The 16,504-nt window shown below is 38.6% G+C and overlaps 1 protein-coding gene across 3 annotated transcripts; it reads right to left on the bottom strand.

Annotated features, from left to right (window-relative positions):
- Window positions 1–2,930: 2,930 nt before the first annotated feature.
- On the bottom strand, window positions 2,931–13,828 carry LOC6648530 (alpha-actinin, sarcomeric). Of its 3 annotated transcripts, none has more exons than XM_015177213.3 (9): window positions 13,617–13,828; window positions 7,948–8,364; window positions 7,712–7,865; window positions 7,381–7,532; window positions 5,490–5,582; window positions 5,076–5,426; window positions 4,834–5,012; window positions 3,366–4,500; window positions 2,931–3,288 (listed from the first exon to the last, which is right to left on the bottom strand). In XM_015177213.3, the coding sequence occupies exons 1-9, from the start codon at window positions 13,728–13,730 to the stop codon at window positions 3,130–3,132; spliced, it is 2,754 nt and encodes a 917-aa protein (XP_015032699.1). In that variant the 5' UTR covers window positions 13,731–13,828; the 3' UTR covers window positions 2,931–3,129. The 3 variants fall into 3 exon arrangements, with proteins under 3 accessions (XP_015032699.1, XP_023035353.1, XP_046867183.1); XM_023179585.2 differs by having other exon boundaries at window positions 7,447–7,532; XM_047011227.1 differs by lacking the exon at window positions 7,381–7,532 and adding an exon at window positions 6,252–6,337.
- Window positions 13,829–16,504: the final 2,676 nt, after the last annotated feature.

Here is a 16,504-nt window from a genome sequence, read left to right as displayed (position 1 = left end):
ATATACATATATATATATATATATATATATATATATATGTATACAAACCTTATCAAAATTGGATTACCTGAGTCCTAAAACCCAACCACCTAACAGAAACTCCCCCTTCCCTCAAAAAAACAAAAACTCTTCTACTCCTCAGCCCATTCCCTTCCCCTTATTTGGTTATATTCTTTGTTATCCTCGGTGAGCGAAAGCGTTAAACAAAACAAAAAACAAGCAAGCATTCCTGAGGAGGCTCAGGATTACGCCTTTTCTAAGACTTTTGGTTTGTGTACCAATACAAATTCAACTAATTAATCATTTACCCTATTCTCTGCTCCACTTCACTTCCCCCCACACCCACCCACACATTAATTGTAGTGGAATGGATTTATTAAAAGTGAAAAATAAACAAAAAAAAAATTAAACTTGGAAGTAAGCATTTTTTTTTACGAAATTAAATTATATAAACTACAGTTACGATTTGATTGTATGTAGATTCCTAACTTATATATATATATATATGTGTATATATATATATATATTTTTGTTCAATTTTTTTTCTTTTCACACACAACAGCATACACACATACCACATACATACACACACATATGTATATACAGAAATATATGTATATATATATATATATATATATATGTATATACATATGTAAATGCATACATTTTAAGGATATTTGTACATAATTTATACTATGCAACAGCGAAACAAAACATAAACAAAAACAACAATCATCTATGCTAAATACAAACACATATTACACATCAAATCGAGTTGCGTTTTGCGTTCTTTCCATTCATATGTTTTATTTTCTTTTCCTTTTCCTTTTTTTATTTTATTCCAGTAGACTAAGGTTTTCAAAATCTACAAAAAAGAGAATCTGATCTCGATTCTCGAAAACAAAAACAAATGATTTGAAAAGCTTTCACAAAAATACAACAACTAAAATATAATAGGACCCACACATAGAAATTGAGAAGGATATATGTACATATATATTTTGCTGATGGAAGAGATACAATTGTAAATTAGCTCGTAAAGCATAGATATATTTATACACTTGTATGTATGTGTATGTGCGTCTATATGTACAGCATACTGCAAAAAGTAAAAAACAAAAATTCAATTGTTGTTGTTGAACATTGAAAATGTATTTATGTATATATATACGAGTATATAAATACAAAAGAAAGAAAAACAAAAATTAGGATAGAATTCAAGCAAAAATCAGATAAAAAAACAAAAAAAAAATCTACGAATGTTGAGAATATTTCCGATTGTTGAAGATAAGAAAAACAAAAAAAAAAAACAACAACAAAATGAAGCTTCTTTGGAACAAAAACCTACTTAATGCCTGACTTCAGTCCAGTGCGGGAGAACATGAATTCAAATGCCTTTTATAAAACTTGGTTTAAACACACAAACAAAATGAAACAAAGAAAAAACAAAAAAATTATGAAATATATACATATATTGCCTAATACATGTGTTGTATATAAAGTTAACTGATCAAAAACTGGACAAAATATACTATATATATTTATTTGAAATGAACCTCAATGGTAATGATATGCCAGATAGTTGAATGAATTTTGAAAACAAATAAAGTGTTCTATTCTAGATTCTAACCAACAATTAGCAAGGGAGAATCGAATCGAATCGAAACGAATTTGGGACATGTCATCGTTGAAATTGATTCTATATGTTATCGGAATTGAAATTGAAAAATCATATGTATATCAAAATAAATTTCCAGCATTCAAGCTAAGAGTTTATAAATGGTTTTATTTGCCCAACATATTATCCTCATCTTTAGCCCATCCTTGGACATTTTTTGTCACTTTTACACACAAAGACTTACACACACACATACACAGGATCATTCCGAGTGAAATTGGCGGAATATACATACATATATTAAAACATATTATCACCAAATAGTCGCTTTATTTCACTTTCTCATTTATGTTTGTGTATGTACGTGTATGTGTATGTACTGCATATGTATTTGTAATCATTAAAATTTATAGTTTTTAGTTTTTAGCGCTGAAATGTGAAGTTTTTTTTTTGAAGAAAATAATTTAAATAAATCTATATATGTATGAAAAACGCGTAAGTTTTGTTTTGTTTCATGTTTTGCTTTTAGTTTTTGTTTTGTCGTTAAATAAATAGCTACTAGAATATATAAATAGAATAGTTTTTATTTCATTTTGTATGTTGTTTTTTTTTTTTTTTGTTTTTGTTATCTCTCAGTTATAGATGTGTTAATCTGTCAATGATCGATACTTTTGGATGGTAATCGTTTTTAGAATATCCCATTTTTTCTCTCTCTCTCGGACAGTTTTCTTTGCCACCTGGACTCAATATCGCTTTTCTCTCTCGCACTCTCTCTCTCAATATTTCTTTGTTTTTGTCTCTGTCTCTTTCGTTTGGGGTGGATGGAAGGAGACTGTCTAAAATTAACGTTTTTATGAAACAAATTTCTTATTTTGTCAATATTGTGTTTTGTGTTTAATTATTTTCTCTGTCGTTTGTGGTTTTTTTTTTTTTATTGACATCAATTTCAAAAAATAATGTTCTTTTGTGTTTTGTTTTTGTTGTTGTTGTATTTTTAATTTAATGATTATGTGTGTGTTTGTTTGTTGTTTTTGGATTTTGTATATTCGATATGCATTTTTGATTTGTTTTCTCATTCTTTCAGTTTCAGTTTTGTATCCAGTTTAACAATCGGTTCTGCATAAAAATATATATGTATATATATATAATCTGTGTTATATATATATTAATAGATAGCTGCATACATCGAGATACTACTATATAATCTGCAAAAAAATATTACAAATATTCTTTCTTTCTCATCATCATACTCTCTTTCTCTCTCTGTCTCTCTCTGAAATTCTTGTGAAGTTACCGTTACGAGCGTTACGAGTGTAGGTAATAATAAAACTATGTTTATTAAATATTATTATTATTAAAGTTTATCATTTTATAATTTATGATCTGGCTACTGCGGCTGCTGAGCTGAGTTGGGGGGGATCGGTGCTCGGCCTTGGGCTCATCCTCATCCACATCCTCGGGCTAGGGGCTTGAATGGGGCTGGTGCTTGGGGGCTCGGGCTCGGGGCGGGCTTACAAATCGGTTTCGCCATAGAGAGCTGTGCTAAAGGACATGTAGTCCAGGGCACCGGGCACACCATTGGGTCCCTTGTATGGGGGCATGCGCTGGATGCAGTATTCAGCCTGATCTGGTGGCAATTCGCGGCGCAGTTCGTCGGGCAAAATGTATGGCTATAAAATAAAATGAAATAAAAATATATGATATGGATTTTAGTTTCCACTTATTATTAAAGAGAGTGAAAATTTACCTTGTCGGCTGCCAGAATTCTGAATGAATCGATGACTTGTTCGGCAGTATCCGTGTCGGTGCTCTCGCGGGTCATGAAGTCGAGGAAGGCGTCAAAGTGCACGTAACCTGTGTTGTTGGGATCGACAACAGCCAAGATGCGCTGGAAGTCCATGTCGCCCTGGCGGTCCTTGCCGATCGAATAGCCCAGCGAGACGAGGCAGGACTTGAACTCCTCGGGCGTGAGGCGACCAGTGCGATTCTTGTCGAAGTGATTGAAACTAGAGCGGAACTCGTTCAACTGTTCCTGGCTAATGCCCTTGGAGTCGCGTGTCAAAATCTGGTTCTCCACCTCGTTGATGTTACGATTGATTGATGTGAGCAACTGTTCCCAGCCAACGCGTAGCGTCTCCATGGTATAGTTGGTATAACGATTCTCAAAGATCATCGACTCTTGGACGGCTTGATGAATCTTCTCCAGCTCCTCAATGTTGGGCTTATACGCATAGACGGCCTGCTCGTATTCCTTGAGGCGGTGCAATTGATCCTCCAGTGATCCCTGCAATCCCATGCCTATCGCTGTAACCGCATCCATCTGGCGTTCAATCCAGGGGCCCACCACGTTGGCCTTCTCGGCAAACTGGCGGCGCAGCATTTCGTTATTTTGCTGCTTGCGCAGCTCGTTGGCCAGTGTCTGATCGCGCTGGGGCACCAGCTGACGCACATCAGTCCACTTTCGTGTCATGTCGTTGGCGGTCAAAGTGGTGTAGGGGTTCTCCAGGCCGCCGGGAATCTGGTGCTGCTTCACAATCGACTCCACTTCGCGCACTAGATTCACAATTAGGTTGAACTCCTTGTCGGCCTCGCCGAGTGTTGCCTTGAACTGGTCATGGGCTTGGATCAGGCCCTGGATTTCCTCCATGGTGTGGACAATGAACATGTCAACCAGATCCTCGCGTGTGCCATCAAGCCAGTTGTTGAATGGAGCCGCCCGCTTGGCGAACTCCAAATGCAAGATGTCGATCTTCTCCAGAATGCGCTCGGCCTCATCCAAGGCGGTGCGACGGCGCTGCGTGAGGGCACCCAAGCGATCCCATTGATCGCAGATGCGCTGGCAACGAGCATTTACCGAGACACAGTCATGGTATTCCAGGGTGCTATACAAATCAAAAAAAGGCGAAGGATTCGTTAAAAAAAAAAGAACACACCCAACACACACACACACACATAATTTATGATGATGAGAATAACTGATCAGCTAATGGAAATGAGAGAAGAAGTGTAGGAGTAATGTGAAGTGGCGAGTATCAAGCATGATCCATGGTTGATGAATCTTTATGATAAATCTTATGATACAACCTAACCTCACACTTTTCCATACGCAAGTTGATCACGATCAGGATGTTTGCCCGTGCAAGCATGGGATAAATTAGTTCGCAATCTTATTATGACATTTCTCATTCTCACTTTCTTAAAACGGGGCAACTTACTTGAGCTCCTGGGCAATGGCGGCAATCTGTTCGACGCGATCCTGATGGGCAGCCAGATCAGACTCAAAGGCTTCGTGCTTCTTTTTCAATGCCTTCAGCTCGTTGAGCTTGCATTGACGGAAGTCCTGAGACTGCAGCATCTCCTCCTTGCCGCGTGTCCAGTCCTCGTGGGCATCAGCCTAGATCAAACGAGAGTTTTGAGAAATAATGATCAGATGAAATGAGAGTCACCTCTCTCTCACCTTGTGCTTGAACTTCTGGGCCAAATGCTCCAGACGCTCCAGGCGCATTGTCTCGGCCAATAGCCACTCCTCGAAAGCCTTCTCGGCCAATTCGAGACCCTTCCATGAATTCGAGATGTCGGAGACAGTCTTGCCTTCGGTGGGCAAGTAGGCTGGACGGTTGGACAGACGCAGCTTGGTCTGCAGGGTGTTGAAATTAGTTTCGAGTTTTGCTTTCTGCTCAACACGTGGTGGCTTGTGCTTGCGACGGTAGGTGCGGTACTCCTCGAGTTTCTTTTGCACACCGGCGAGCGAGTTATCGGCCTGGCGGGAGTTCAACCACGGCATGGTGCGGCGAATCCATTCCAGCAACTAGAAGAAACAAATAAGCTTGCTATTCGAATTGAAATTGATTAGTGATCATTTGGTACTTACATCACTGGCCAAACGTTCATACTCCTCCATGAGACGTTCATTCTCCTGGTTGACCTTGAGCACCTTGCAGATGCGGTTGGCTGCCGTTTCCGCCTGTCAAAATTTCGTTTGGTAGGGAAAAGGGTGTGGAAATAGGTCAATTAAATATGCTTTGAATGGGTCAACCGTTCTGAGTATGAGCATGTGTGCGGTGGATCAACTCAGATTTGGTAAGAGGAATAATAAAAATTCAACAAGACGAACAGGAAACAACATAACGGAACGGAACGGAAACGGATGCGGAAATAGTAGGAACAATGGGAACGGAACGGAGCGGAGCGGAGCGGAATGGAACGGAAAAGGAGCAGGATTATGAGCTACAAACAAAGAAGCCAATCCAAAGCAAGCATTTGGCGAGCAGCAAATCAGCAGATTAGTCAAGCTCTCGAGGATTAGTGCTTTGCAAGTGCTCTCTATATGTATGTATATATTAAGGTTTTATTTTAGTGTAGCATAGTGTAGTGCAGTGTAGTGTAGTGTGGTGCCAAACTTTATACATACATATATCCTTGCAAATGTTGAACATATGTCTGACAATTACACGATTCGGAGATCCTTTTCGTAAGCTCATCCTGATAAATGTCATTGCAAGGATACGGATAGAGTATGGCACATTCTTGATAAGGATAAAAGGGTTTCCAGGTGGGAAGGACTGTGGGCGTGTGTTTGTGTGTGTGTGTGTGTGTGTGTGTGTATAAGAGAGTGAGTGTGTGTATAACAGACCTTTTGGGCGCCACTGAAACAGTGATAATACGACGATACATAGGTCATGACCGCACGTTCATCAGGTAAAGCAGTATTCTGCAAATCTGTATATATATATATATATGATCACATTGTGGTGATTGATTGATTGGTTGGTTGGTTGTTTATCGGAGACGGGGGATCATTTTTTGTTTTGTTTGTAGTTGTATTTATTGTTGTTGTTGTTGTAGTTGTGGTTGTTGTTAATTTTCGCATTTATTTGTTGGAGCACAGCGCATTCACGGGATATACAGAGACAGAGAGAGAGAGTGAGAGCGAGCGAGCGAGCAAAAGAGAGAGAGAGAAAGAAAGCAACAAAACATAGAATTGTATTATTTATCTTGGTTAGTTTTCCACAAAAAAAAACATACAAAAATTATAAAATAATCATGGCATCATATCATCACAATTAGGTCACATTATACAATAACAAATTATTGATCTGGATTCGATCTTAATGGGGGCAAAGGCTGGTTAGTATGTATTTGTTTATAAGTCATGCCTTTTAGAATTTGTATGAAGTTTATCTCAAAGATGTATAGTTAATATTCGGTGGATGGATCACATAATAGCCTTGGCATTAATTCGCAGCATGCAGAACGGAGCATAAGATGATAAGCGAAAGCTTTCTAAGGTCACTCCTCGGAATGAGCCAAAGCTTCATCATCATCATCATCATCATGATGATGATCTCCTTTTTTATTCACATTCATATGGCGGGGTTAGTCAGTGGGCAGCAGCAGCAACGACGACGACGACGACGACGACGACGACGACGACGACGACGACGACAATGCAGAGCGAGAGGGGTTTTTGGGGTGCAAGGTCACAGAACAAACAATATGCACATATGCAAAATAACAGTATATATATATATATATATATATGTATATGTATATGAAGAATTTATATATGGAAGCACATTTTGAAGCTTTTTGGGGGGCAATTGCGTTCGCTGCACGTTTTCCAATAAAAAAACAAACAAAATGCTGCAACATTTTTGTATACTTATAGAACAATAAAAAAATGGAATACATATATATATGTATGTATATGTATGTATATATATAACTATATATTTAAGTGTATCATTGTGAAGTTTAGTCACATTGTAATTATTCGGGACGTAGGTGTATTGTCTTGTGGGTTCGGGTACATGCGTCACATTTCCAACCTGTTGGGCTCCCTGGAAGGCATGATAGTAGCAGGAGACGTACGTCATGATGGCACGTTCATCCGGTTTCGGAGTGTTGATTAAATCTGCGTTTGTTGTTGTTGTTGTTGTTGTTTACCATAATGTTTTACAATTGCAATTGAAGAAGAAGTCAAGTATGAGCATAATACATACATAAATCGATTAAAACTAACTTAACCAACGAAAAGTCTTGAATTAAACCGCATTGCAGTAATGTGGTTGACTAAGGGGCGGAGTAACTTACCATCTGGATCCAACATCCTTGGAATATCAAGGTATTTCTCAGCAACATCAAAGGCAGTGTTCAGATTCTCCAATGGATTGTCTTTGGAAAGCTTGGCATAATCAATCAAATCTGGACGATGGCGATGGATAAGAGCACAGAAGGCCAAACCATCCTATATATTCAAGTCGATGAGAATTCCAAAAAAATCAATACCCTGCAGGCAAACGGATGAAGCAATTTGGCTATAACTTTACCTTGAAGGACAGATGGAAGTTCTGTACATTGACATTCTTGTAGGGAGCTGTCTTGCGCTGACACCACAGCAATAGACCCTCCTTGGCAGTCATCTCCTCCACAGAGATATCCTGTATGGCGAAACGCAAGATAATGGTCCAGATCATACCCAGCGTCATCTTTAGATTGCCATCGACAATTTCCTCGGCACCAATCGATACCAGATGCACACCCTTGGAGGCAATAAAGTCCAATGCCTTGTTAACATTGGCAATTTTATGGAAACGCATCTTGCCGCGATCGGGCTTGGGTAGTGTCTCGCCAGAGATCACCTCCAGCAGCAGCATCAGTTTGAGGCCATTGCGGAAGTCCTCTTCGATGTTATCGATGGCGGTGCCAGCTTTACGTAAATGACTGTTACACCATGCGGTAAATGTCTGTGTAATAAAAAAAACCATTTGAATTAATTAGTATTTAGAAACTTATTAACGAGATGCTGGCTACGATTTGAGGTGCAACAAATTTGCGTAAAAGAATATTAAACTTGTGACATAGCTAGAAAAAAAAGGGTTCATTCAATTTAAAAAACAGCTGATCATGTGTCTTTTCGCCTGTGGGTGTCCCCACCTCACAGCGTCATTGAAGAGCCATTTAGGGCAGACCTCAGAGGCAGCAGCAGCAGCAGCAGCAACTTCTTGATTGCTCTATCTGGACCATAGCCAGTCTCAGGCAAGGCTTAACTTTCCTCTCTTACACTCGCCCCCCTTTTGGATCATTAGGTTGTTGTTGCGGCTGACAGTTGCAGTTATTTTGCACCGAATGGGGACAGACAGCAGCAGCAACAACAACAACAACAACAACAACAAAAACAACGACAACAGTAAAAGAACAAAGAGAAAACAAGAAAAGTCAATATACATATACATATACATATATATATATATATATTAAGTTTATATAAACCAGTTTTTTTTGCACACACTTCATTATTTTTGAGTAGTCTACGTTTGGTCGCCAAGACCCAGCGGTCTACCCACCTCCCCACCTCTCTCCCAACGATTCTACAACCATTCTATATAACGATTTAAGCCATCATCTCTGGCAAATGCAATGTCTCGTCTTGGTGCTTGTAAATTTACAGCTTTATATTGTTATTGCTTGGTCAGAGATCTCACAACTCAGAGCTCACAGCAGGATATTATTATGGCATTATGATGATACTGCCACCACGCCCATGCCAAGCATACACACACACACATACATACATATAGACAAATCTTGCCCGCCCACCACATCTGCAACAGCTAGCAGGAGGTTCGAATATGCAAATACAAATTGGGAACTTACAAACACACAAAAATGGAAAAAAGATTGACAAAAGTGTGTATTGAAAAGGAAAGCTTAAGCTTAGAATGAATATAATAGAATGGAATAGAAGATGAAGAAGAGATGCGGAAGAGAAAGGAAGGGTTTAAATGCATCTACTATGTATGGTATGATGTGACAAATATGCAACATTCTCTCCATATGCATGACAATGGATCACCGCTATAATGAAGAGAAGAAGGAAAGATCAGAAGAGAAGACGATCATCAATCCATTTGTCAAAACCTGGGAAAAACTAACTGAAGTTAGTCAGCTAAAGCTGAACTGATGAGGAGAGAAAATGGAACAAGCTCAACTTTATTGGCCATTAGCTTACAGTTACGTGCGTGAGACAATGGGACAGACGGATGCAGCGACAGATGCAGTTGAATGTCAGTTGGATGAGATGGAATGGAATGGAAGTGGAGTGGGTAAAGTTAGAAGTGGAAAACTTGAATTGAGTGTGTGTGTGAGAGGGAGAGAGAGGAAAAGTCCAAGAGAAAGACTTGAAGGAGAGAGAGAACAAGAAATGCAACTGTTAATGCAAATCGGTCCACACACACACACACACGGAGCCAGTAACATCTACGTAACGTAACGATCAAAACGGGCGCTGCTATGGGGACAGATTACACATTCATTACCCACTCAAACAATAACGTGTTGAACTAGGCCAAGCAGCAGCCAGGGAGTCAGTCAGGGAGTCAGAGTCACCAGAGTCGACCGACCACAGATTGAAGTTGTATGTGTGTGTGTGAAGGAGATGCGCAGGCGGAAGAAGCTGCTCTGTGTGTGCGTTGTCAAACAAGTCATCGAGGCTTACCGCTAGTCAACTGACTCTCTCTCTCTCTCTCTCTCTCTCTACTCTCTCCCTCACACATACACTTACTTTTCCGTTAAGGCTTGCCGCTCTCTATCACAGACTCTCTTTGGCCCCCCCAATCCACATACAACAGATACGACCCTGCCGCTCTCTCTCTCTCTCTCACTCACACTCTTTCTGCAGCATTCCTGCGCTAGCAACTGGTTTTTTTTTTTTTTTTTATATATAGTTAAAGAGGCAATGCTTGGCTCAATTACCGTTATCAGGCAGTGGCCTGATCTGACCAGGCCAGCATATGCCGCCTAGTCTGAGTCTGGGTTTACGCCTAGCCTAGCCTGATCTATGATCATGATTTGGTTTTTTTTTTTTTTTTTTTGCCCAAGACGATTGGGCAATCCGTCAAAGAAGTCAATGCGCACGCGCCAAAATAAAAAAGAAAAAAAAATTAAGAAAATAAAACCAAAATTTATTTGTTGCTTCTCTATTTTCGATATGACCGGGAAGCTTTTTGGCGGAAAGCTTTCCTTTTTTTTTGTTTCGTTTTTTTTTTTTTGTTTTTTGGTTCTTGTTGGTGCGACGCACTCGCTCTCGCACACCCATTTTTAGCCGAATGTAATTTGAGCGGCCCCATACCATGGACTCATTCGCACATCTAAGGAAAGATACGCAGGCGCCAATCAGTTTAGTTGAGGCCGATTGAATGGGATCAGTGGGAGAGATGAGATGAGATGAGATAAGATGAGATGATGCCGCTGCCGATGCTGCTGCTGCTGGTAACGCTCTCTGTTCGGAGGCTCATCCGAAAGTTATCCTCATTCATTAACACTCACAACAGTGGGAGGAGGGGAAGGGGGTGGTGTATGACGCATCTTTTGAATCACAAAAACCAAACACACACACATACTCGCACACCCACCCGCAACCAGAGGTGAGAGGGAAGGAGAGAGAGAGAGAGAGAGAGCGAGCAGTCAATTGAAATAATTTACAATAAATAAAATGTTTATAGGGCCACTGATGTCCGATTGTCTACACCTACATAGGTATGTATATACATACACCTGCCGCATCCCTCTAACCATTCAAAAACATTCATTACCCAGTCATCCACCCTCCCCCTTCCACTCCTTTCACTCGTCGTCCCATTTATACACCCGCAGCCTGCTAAAAATTCGATCAATGTAAACAGAAAACAACTTTTACGCGTTTCAACTAATGACGAATTCTGTTTGGTAATTCACGATTACGAAATCTATATATGCAGATATATATCTATACACATACATACATCCAAATGTCTAGTCTCTCTCTGTGTATGTGTGTGTGTGTGTGTATACAGTTTGACCATGTCAAGCTCAAGACATTAGAAAAAACAACAAGAAAAAAAAAATCAGAAAAATATTCACAATTTTTTGATCTGTCCGCCTTTTTCTTTTCTTTCTTGCTTGATCTTTGGCCAGGAGCGTTTTCGTGTCATTTGCAATGTCTAATAGGAACGAATGTGTATGTCTGTGTGTGTGTGTGTGTGTGTGTATTTGTGGGGGCGTATTAAAACCAGTGGCGGATCCGCAGGGGGATTAGAGTTAAAAACGAAACAGAAAATGTCCTAAAAATGCAATTTTCACTTTAGATTTTCAATTCTCAATCCTTTCAAAAATTTATTTAAATCAAACTTTATATCTCATACCCGCCACTGACTCAAAACCCATAATAAAAACCTGATTTTCCAAAGGATCTTATCTAAGGTAACTACATTTACTCATTATTACTTAATTAACTAACATTGATTATGAATGAGTATAGTGAATAGTAGTGAATTGACAAAAATATTCATTGATTAGCATCATTAGAGTATAAAAAACTTTTATATACACATACATATATACTTCGTTTTGGGGGAATGACTCAAAACATTCATTTGAATACACTCATGGTGTAAATTGCAGTTGTTGTCCGTTTTGGCCTGACTATTTTTAATTGTCAATAGCGTCGCCCCGTCCGCCTACCCATCTACCTGATGCTTCTGCTTCTGCTGAGGCATCGTGTCAAAAACATTAGCCTTGCACCAAATTTTTGTGTCAGCAATTTTTAGAAATTATATTTTTATATAGAATATTGAAAAGAGGAGACACACACACTCATTACATATATGTATCTAGATTGTGTGTGTAGCTATATGTATCTATGTGAATGTCAGATCTTCTAGGTTACTTTTTGGCAAAACAAATACAAAAAAAAAAACCATCATCAACAAAACACAACAACAATTGCTTTATGGATAAAAGGAACGGTATACATAGAGGTGAGGAAAGGTGAGTAAGTGAGTGAGGGGAGTAAACAACATTAATTAACTACCGGGGACACAAAACAAAGAACATATATATATGTATGTATGTATGTATGTATTGCCAGCCAATTTGCCATGTCATAGATATATATTCACATGCATGTATAGGTAAATAGATAACTGTCATTTTATGTCAGCTACATATATGTATGTATGTTTCAGCTATCTCTTGCCACTTACAGTGGCAACTACTATATAACAAACCATTCAACTAACTAACTAACTGACTGACTAACGGCAATTGTTTCCGCTTTATTTTAATCAAACAAACAAACAAACAACCAATCAAACAAACAAACAAATAGGTAAAACTGAGATGATAATGATGATGTTGGCGGGGGTGTGTGGGGTTGAGAAGTCAATAGTTAGATATGTAGATAGAGGTAACAACAGAAACATAATTGAATGGCAATACCATGAGTAGACATGACCTTCAGCTAGGTGGATGGAAGAAGGGGAGGGATGAAGAATAGGTGAGTGGTTGGCAGTGTTGTTGGGAGTGTCCCTGTTCCCAATTTTACAAAATGAGAAACAAGTAAGCCAATGAAATATTCTTTATATCTATTAATGACAAATGAAATGATAATGATGATGACAATGTTAGGATGATGACAATTGGGGAAAGATTTCAACCAATTTTGATGCTTGATTTAAGTTAACTTGGGCAAATTATATGTCTAACTTTATTCTATATTCGCTCTCATATATATGCCAATCGGAAACGGCATTAGAATAATAATATTTTCTTTGACAGATATATGTATGCATGTATATATCTATATATCACGAGTTAAAAATGATATATTTGTGTTCTATTTATTTCTCTCTGTGTAGGAACAACAACTATTTTCGTACAACATATTTCAAACATTTCGTATAAGAACCATGAAAATGAAAAAAGAATTCTATTTTTAAAATGGGGCGCTGAGCTTTTTTTTTTGCTGCTGTTGCTGCTGTTCACACAAATATTGAAACATAATCGAAAAATATAGAATCAGCATATATATATATATATATATATATACATATGTATACATTTATATATGTATTATATATGTAGATATATATATTATATCTGTCTATAGTTGGAATTGTTGGTATATGTATTTAGTTATATAGATATTAGATGATTTAAACATCCACATGTAAGGACTCACCTTCTTCTGTTGCTTCTCCCACGCAGGATCGAGCAATCCCTCACGCTCCCATTCCTCTTCCTGTTCCATATAGCCATCGCCATACTCCATGGAGAGACCGTTCTCCATCATCATTTTGTGGCTGGTATTTGGGTTGGATTTGGGATGTGCTAATGTTTTGCTATTTGCTGCTGCTGCTGCTGCTTCTAATGATGCTGCTGCTCTTCACGATAGATGATGATGCTGCTGCTTCTTCTTCTTCTTCTGCTGCTGCTGCTGCTGCTGCTGTTCCCTTGTTGCTTGATGATCCAGTTCACACTGCTGGATTCACACACACTTTTGTTTATTAGATTCGAAGTATTCGATTTTTATTGGAGATTTAGATTTAGATTTCAGAAATTAGACTCTGATTTAACACATCTGTGTCTGGTGTGTGTGTGTGTGTGTGTGCGTGTGTATATATGTTCGTTCGATTCTTTTAAAGATTTATAAATTATTCAAGATATTGGAAAAGTCCTGAAAGCTTTAGCCAAGAGCAAAGAAAAGCCAGTAAAGAGAATCAGAGAAACACAGTGGGAGAGAGAGAGAGAGAAAGCAATAAACGGAGAGTGTGTGAGAGAGAGAGAGAGGGAGAGCGAGAAGAGCGGTAAGAAGAGTAGAGAAAAAGAGGTGAAAAACGGAAGTCCTACGACAGGTGGGTGCAGGTAAATTCTCTTTTTAACAATCCCGCATTTAGTTTTTGATTTTTTGAAATGTTCTTGACAAATTTTGACCCAAAAATTTTATTTCAAAATTGTTGTATAACACTTTAATTTGCTGTTTAATTATTTGTGCTTGTTTTTTTTTCTTTTTTTTTTTTTTTTTAGTATTCTTGTGCTTTTTGGTTCTTTCTTTCTTAATTGAATCGCTGTTTTTCGTATCGTATCCGTTTTAAAAATAGTATGTTTTGAAAATTTTTATTTTCGGCGTCAACGTCAACGCCAAAGAGATAGAAAGGGGGGCAGGCGGGCGGTTAGACGGACACTAGAGGGGGGGCCAGGCAGAGTATGAGAAAGGGAAGGAGGAAAGAGGTTTTCGAAATAAAATTCTTTTGGTTTGTCTGTCTAATTCATATTTTGGAATAAATTCATTTCGTTTTCAAATTTTTGTTCGTTTTATTTTTAATAATAACCCACCACCACCACCACCACCACGACGATATATTACGAATACGGATATCGTTTCCGATGTTGTGTTTCTGATTCACTAGTCAAATCGAAACAGATCGGTTATGTATGCTGAGTGGGATTGTGTTCGGTGGGTTTTCAGTTGGTTCTTCTTGTTCTTTGGCTTTGGCTTTTTTCTTTGCATTTGGCTCTTTATTTTTTTAACACAATTCTCATATACAAATACACATATATACAATATTAAAATATATATATTTATATATATGTATCTATATATATTTATACAACCATCACACACACACACACACACACACGCACACACATGCACACAGGCCTGAATACGTATTCGTAAATCGTTCGTTGAAAAGCTTATTTTTATATATGTATGTATTTTTAATATATATTATATATATATTTTTTACTTTTTTTTTTTTTTTAAACGAGTACAAAAAAAACAACAAAAAAAGATGTTGTATACGAAAAAAATAAAAAAAATATCGAAAAAAAAAACCAAACAAAAACAACAATATATTTATATATATATATATATATGTATATATAGATATATATTTGTGTGTGTATATATATATATATATATTATATTTAACAACAATTGGAGGAATATCTACGTTTGTCGCTGGCGAAGAGAAAAGACCCGCTCGCGTTGATAGCCAACTCAAAACTGATGTCGCGCCAGCAAAAAAAAAACTGAATATCGTCGAATACAATGAATGCGACCGCGAGACACACACACGGACAGACACACACAGATACACAGAGAGGCGGCAGGCAGAGAAGTGGCAGCCGCCAGAAGAAAGAAGAAAAACTGTGCTGCAGCAGCCAGACCCAGCAGCAGCAGCAGACGGCAGTCCGAATGAATCGGGGCTCGGGCGGGCGATCGTTTTGGGCCCGAAGAAGGCCCCCACGAAACACACATGCACACACAAGCGGACAAAATCATACACGTAGCCGGAGGAAAAGAAGAAGACGAAGCTGTGGGAGTGGGTGGCGCAAGAAGAAAGTACGAGTAGCATATGAATTTGGCCAACAAGCGATTGTTCGTGGTGACTGACTGACTGACTGAATGTACACGCATACACACACACACACAATTACTTGCCTATATGTACGTACGTATGTGTGTGTGTACCTTTCACACTGAAGAAGCAGAAGAGGAGTCTTCTCCCGATCATGCGGCATGCAAGTGTGCGTGTGTGCAGTTCGCGAAGTTTGTTGTTTTTATTTATTTTTTATTTTGTTGTTTTTTGGCGGTGAAAAGATGCAACAACTTTTTTTTTTTTTGGCAGAGAGCTGTGCGTGATGGGGGAGTTTGTGGTGGTGGTGGTGGTGATCACCCTGTATGACAACAACTTGTTGGCCTCTGAGTTGTGTCTGTCTATTTGTCTGTCAGCGGCTACGATCGGTACGATCTGTCAGTCGCCGCCAGTCGTCGTCGCCCCCGCATAACTACGAAAATAGCAAATTGTTAATTTCGCTTCGGAAACTCTTTTCCAATACATATGTATGTACATACACACGCAAAAACAAAAAAACGAAATAGGATGGCTAGGCGGCAGGGATTGGGGGTGGGGAATGGCAACACATGATTTTTATTGGCAAGCTTTCATGGTTTTTCCGTGCGAAACATTTTTCATTTCAAATATTTTGAATACGTACGCAATTATGTACATTTTGTAGCGCGTTTGGTGTCTGTTTGAGGAATATTTATGCAAATTATTAAAT

The sequence above is a fragment of the Drosophila willistoni genome, assembly GCF_018902025.1.
Source record: "Drosophila willistoni isolate 14030-0811.24 chromosome XL unlocalized genomic scaffold, UCI_dwil_1.1 Seg141, whole genome shotgun sequence".
Taxonomy (NCBI): domain Eukaryota; kingdom Metazoa; phylum Arthropoda; class Insecta; order Diptera; family Drosophilidae; genus Drosophila; species Drosophila willistoni.
The sequence above is the reverse complement of the archived record's forward strand: the minus strand, read 5'-3'. Positions and strand labels throughout refer to the sequence as shown.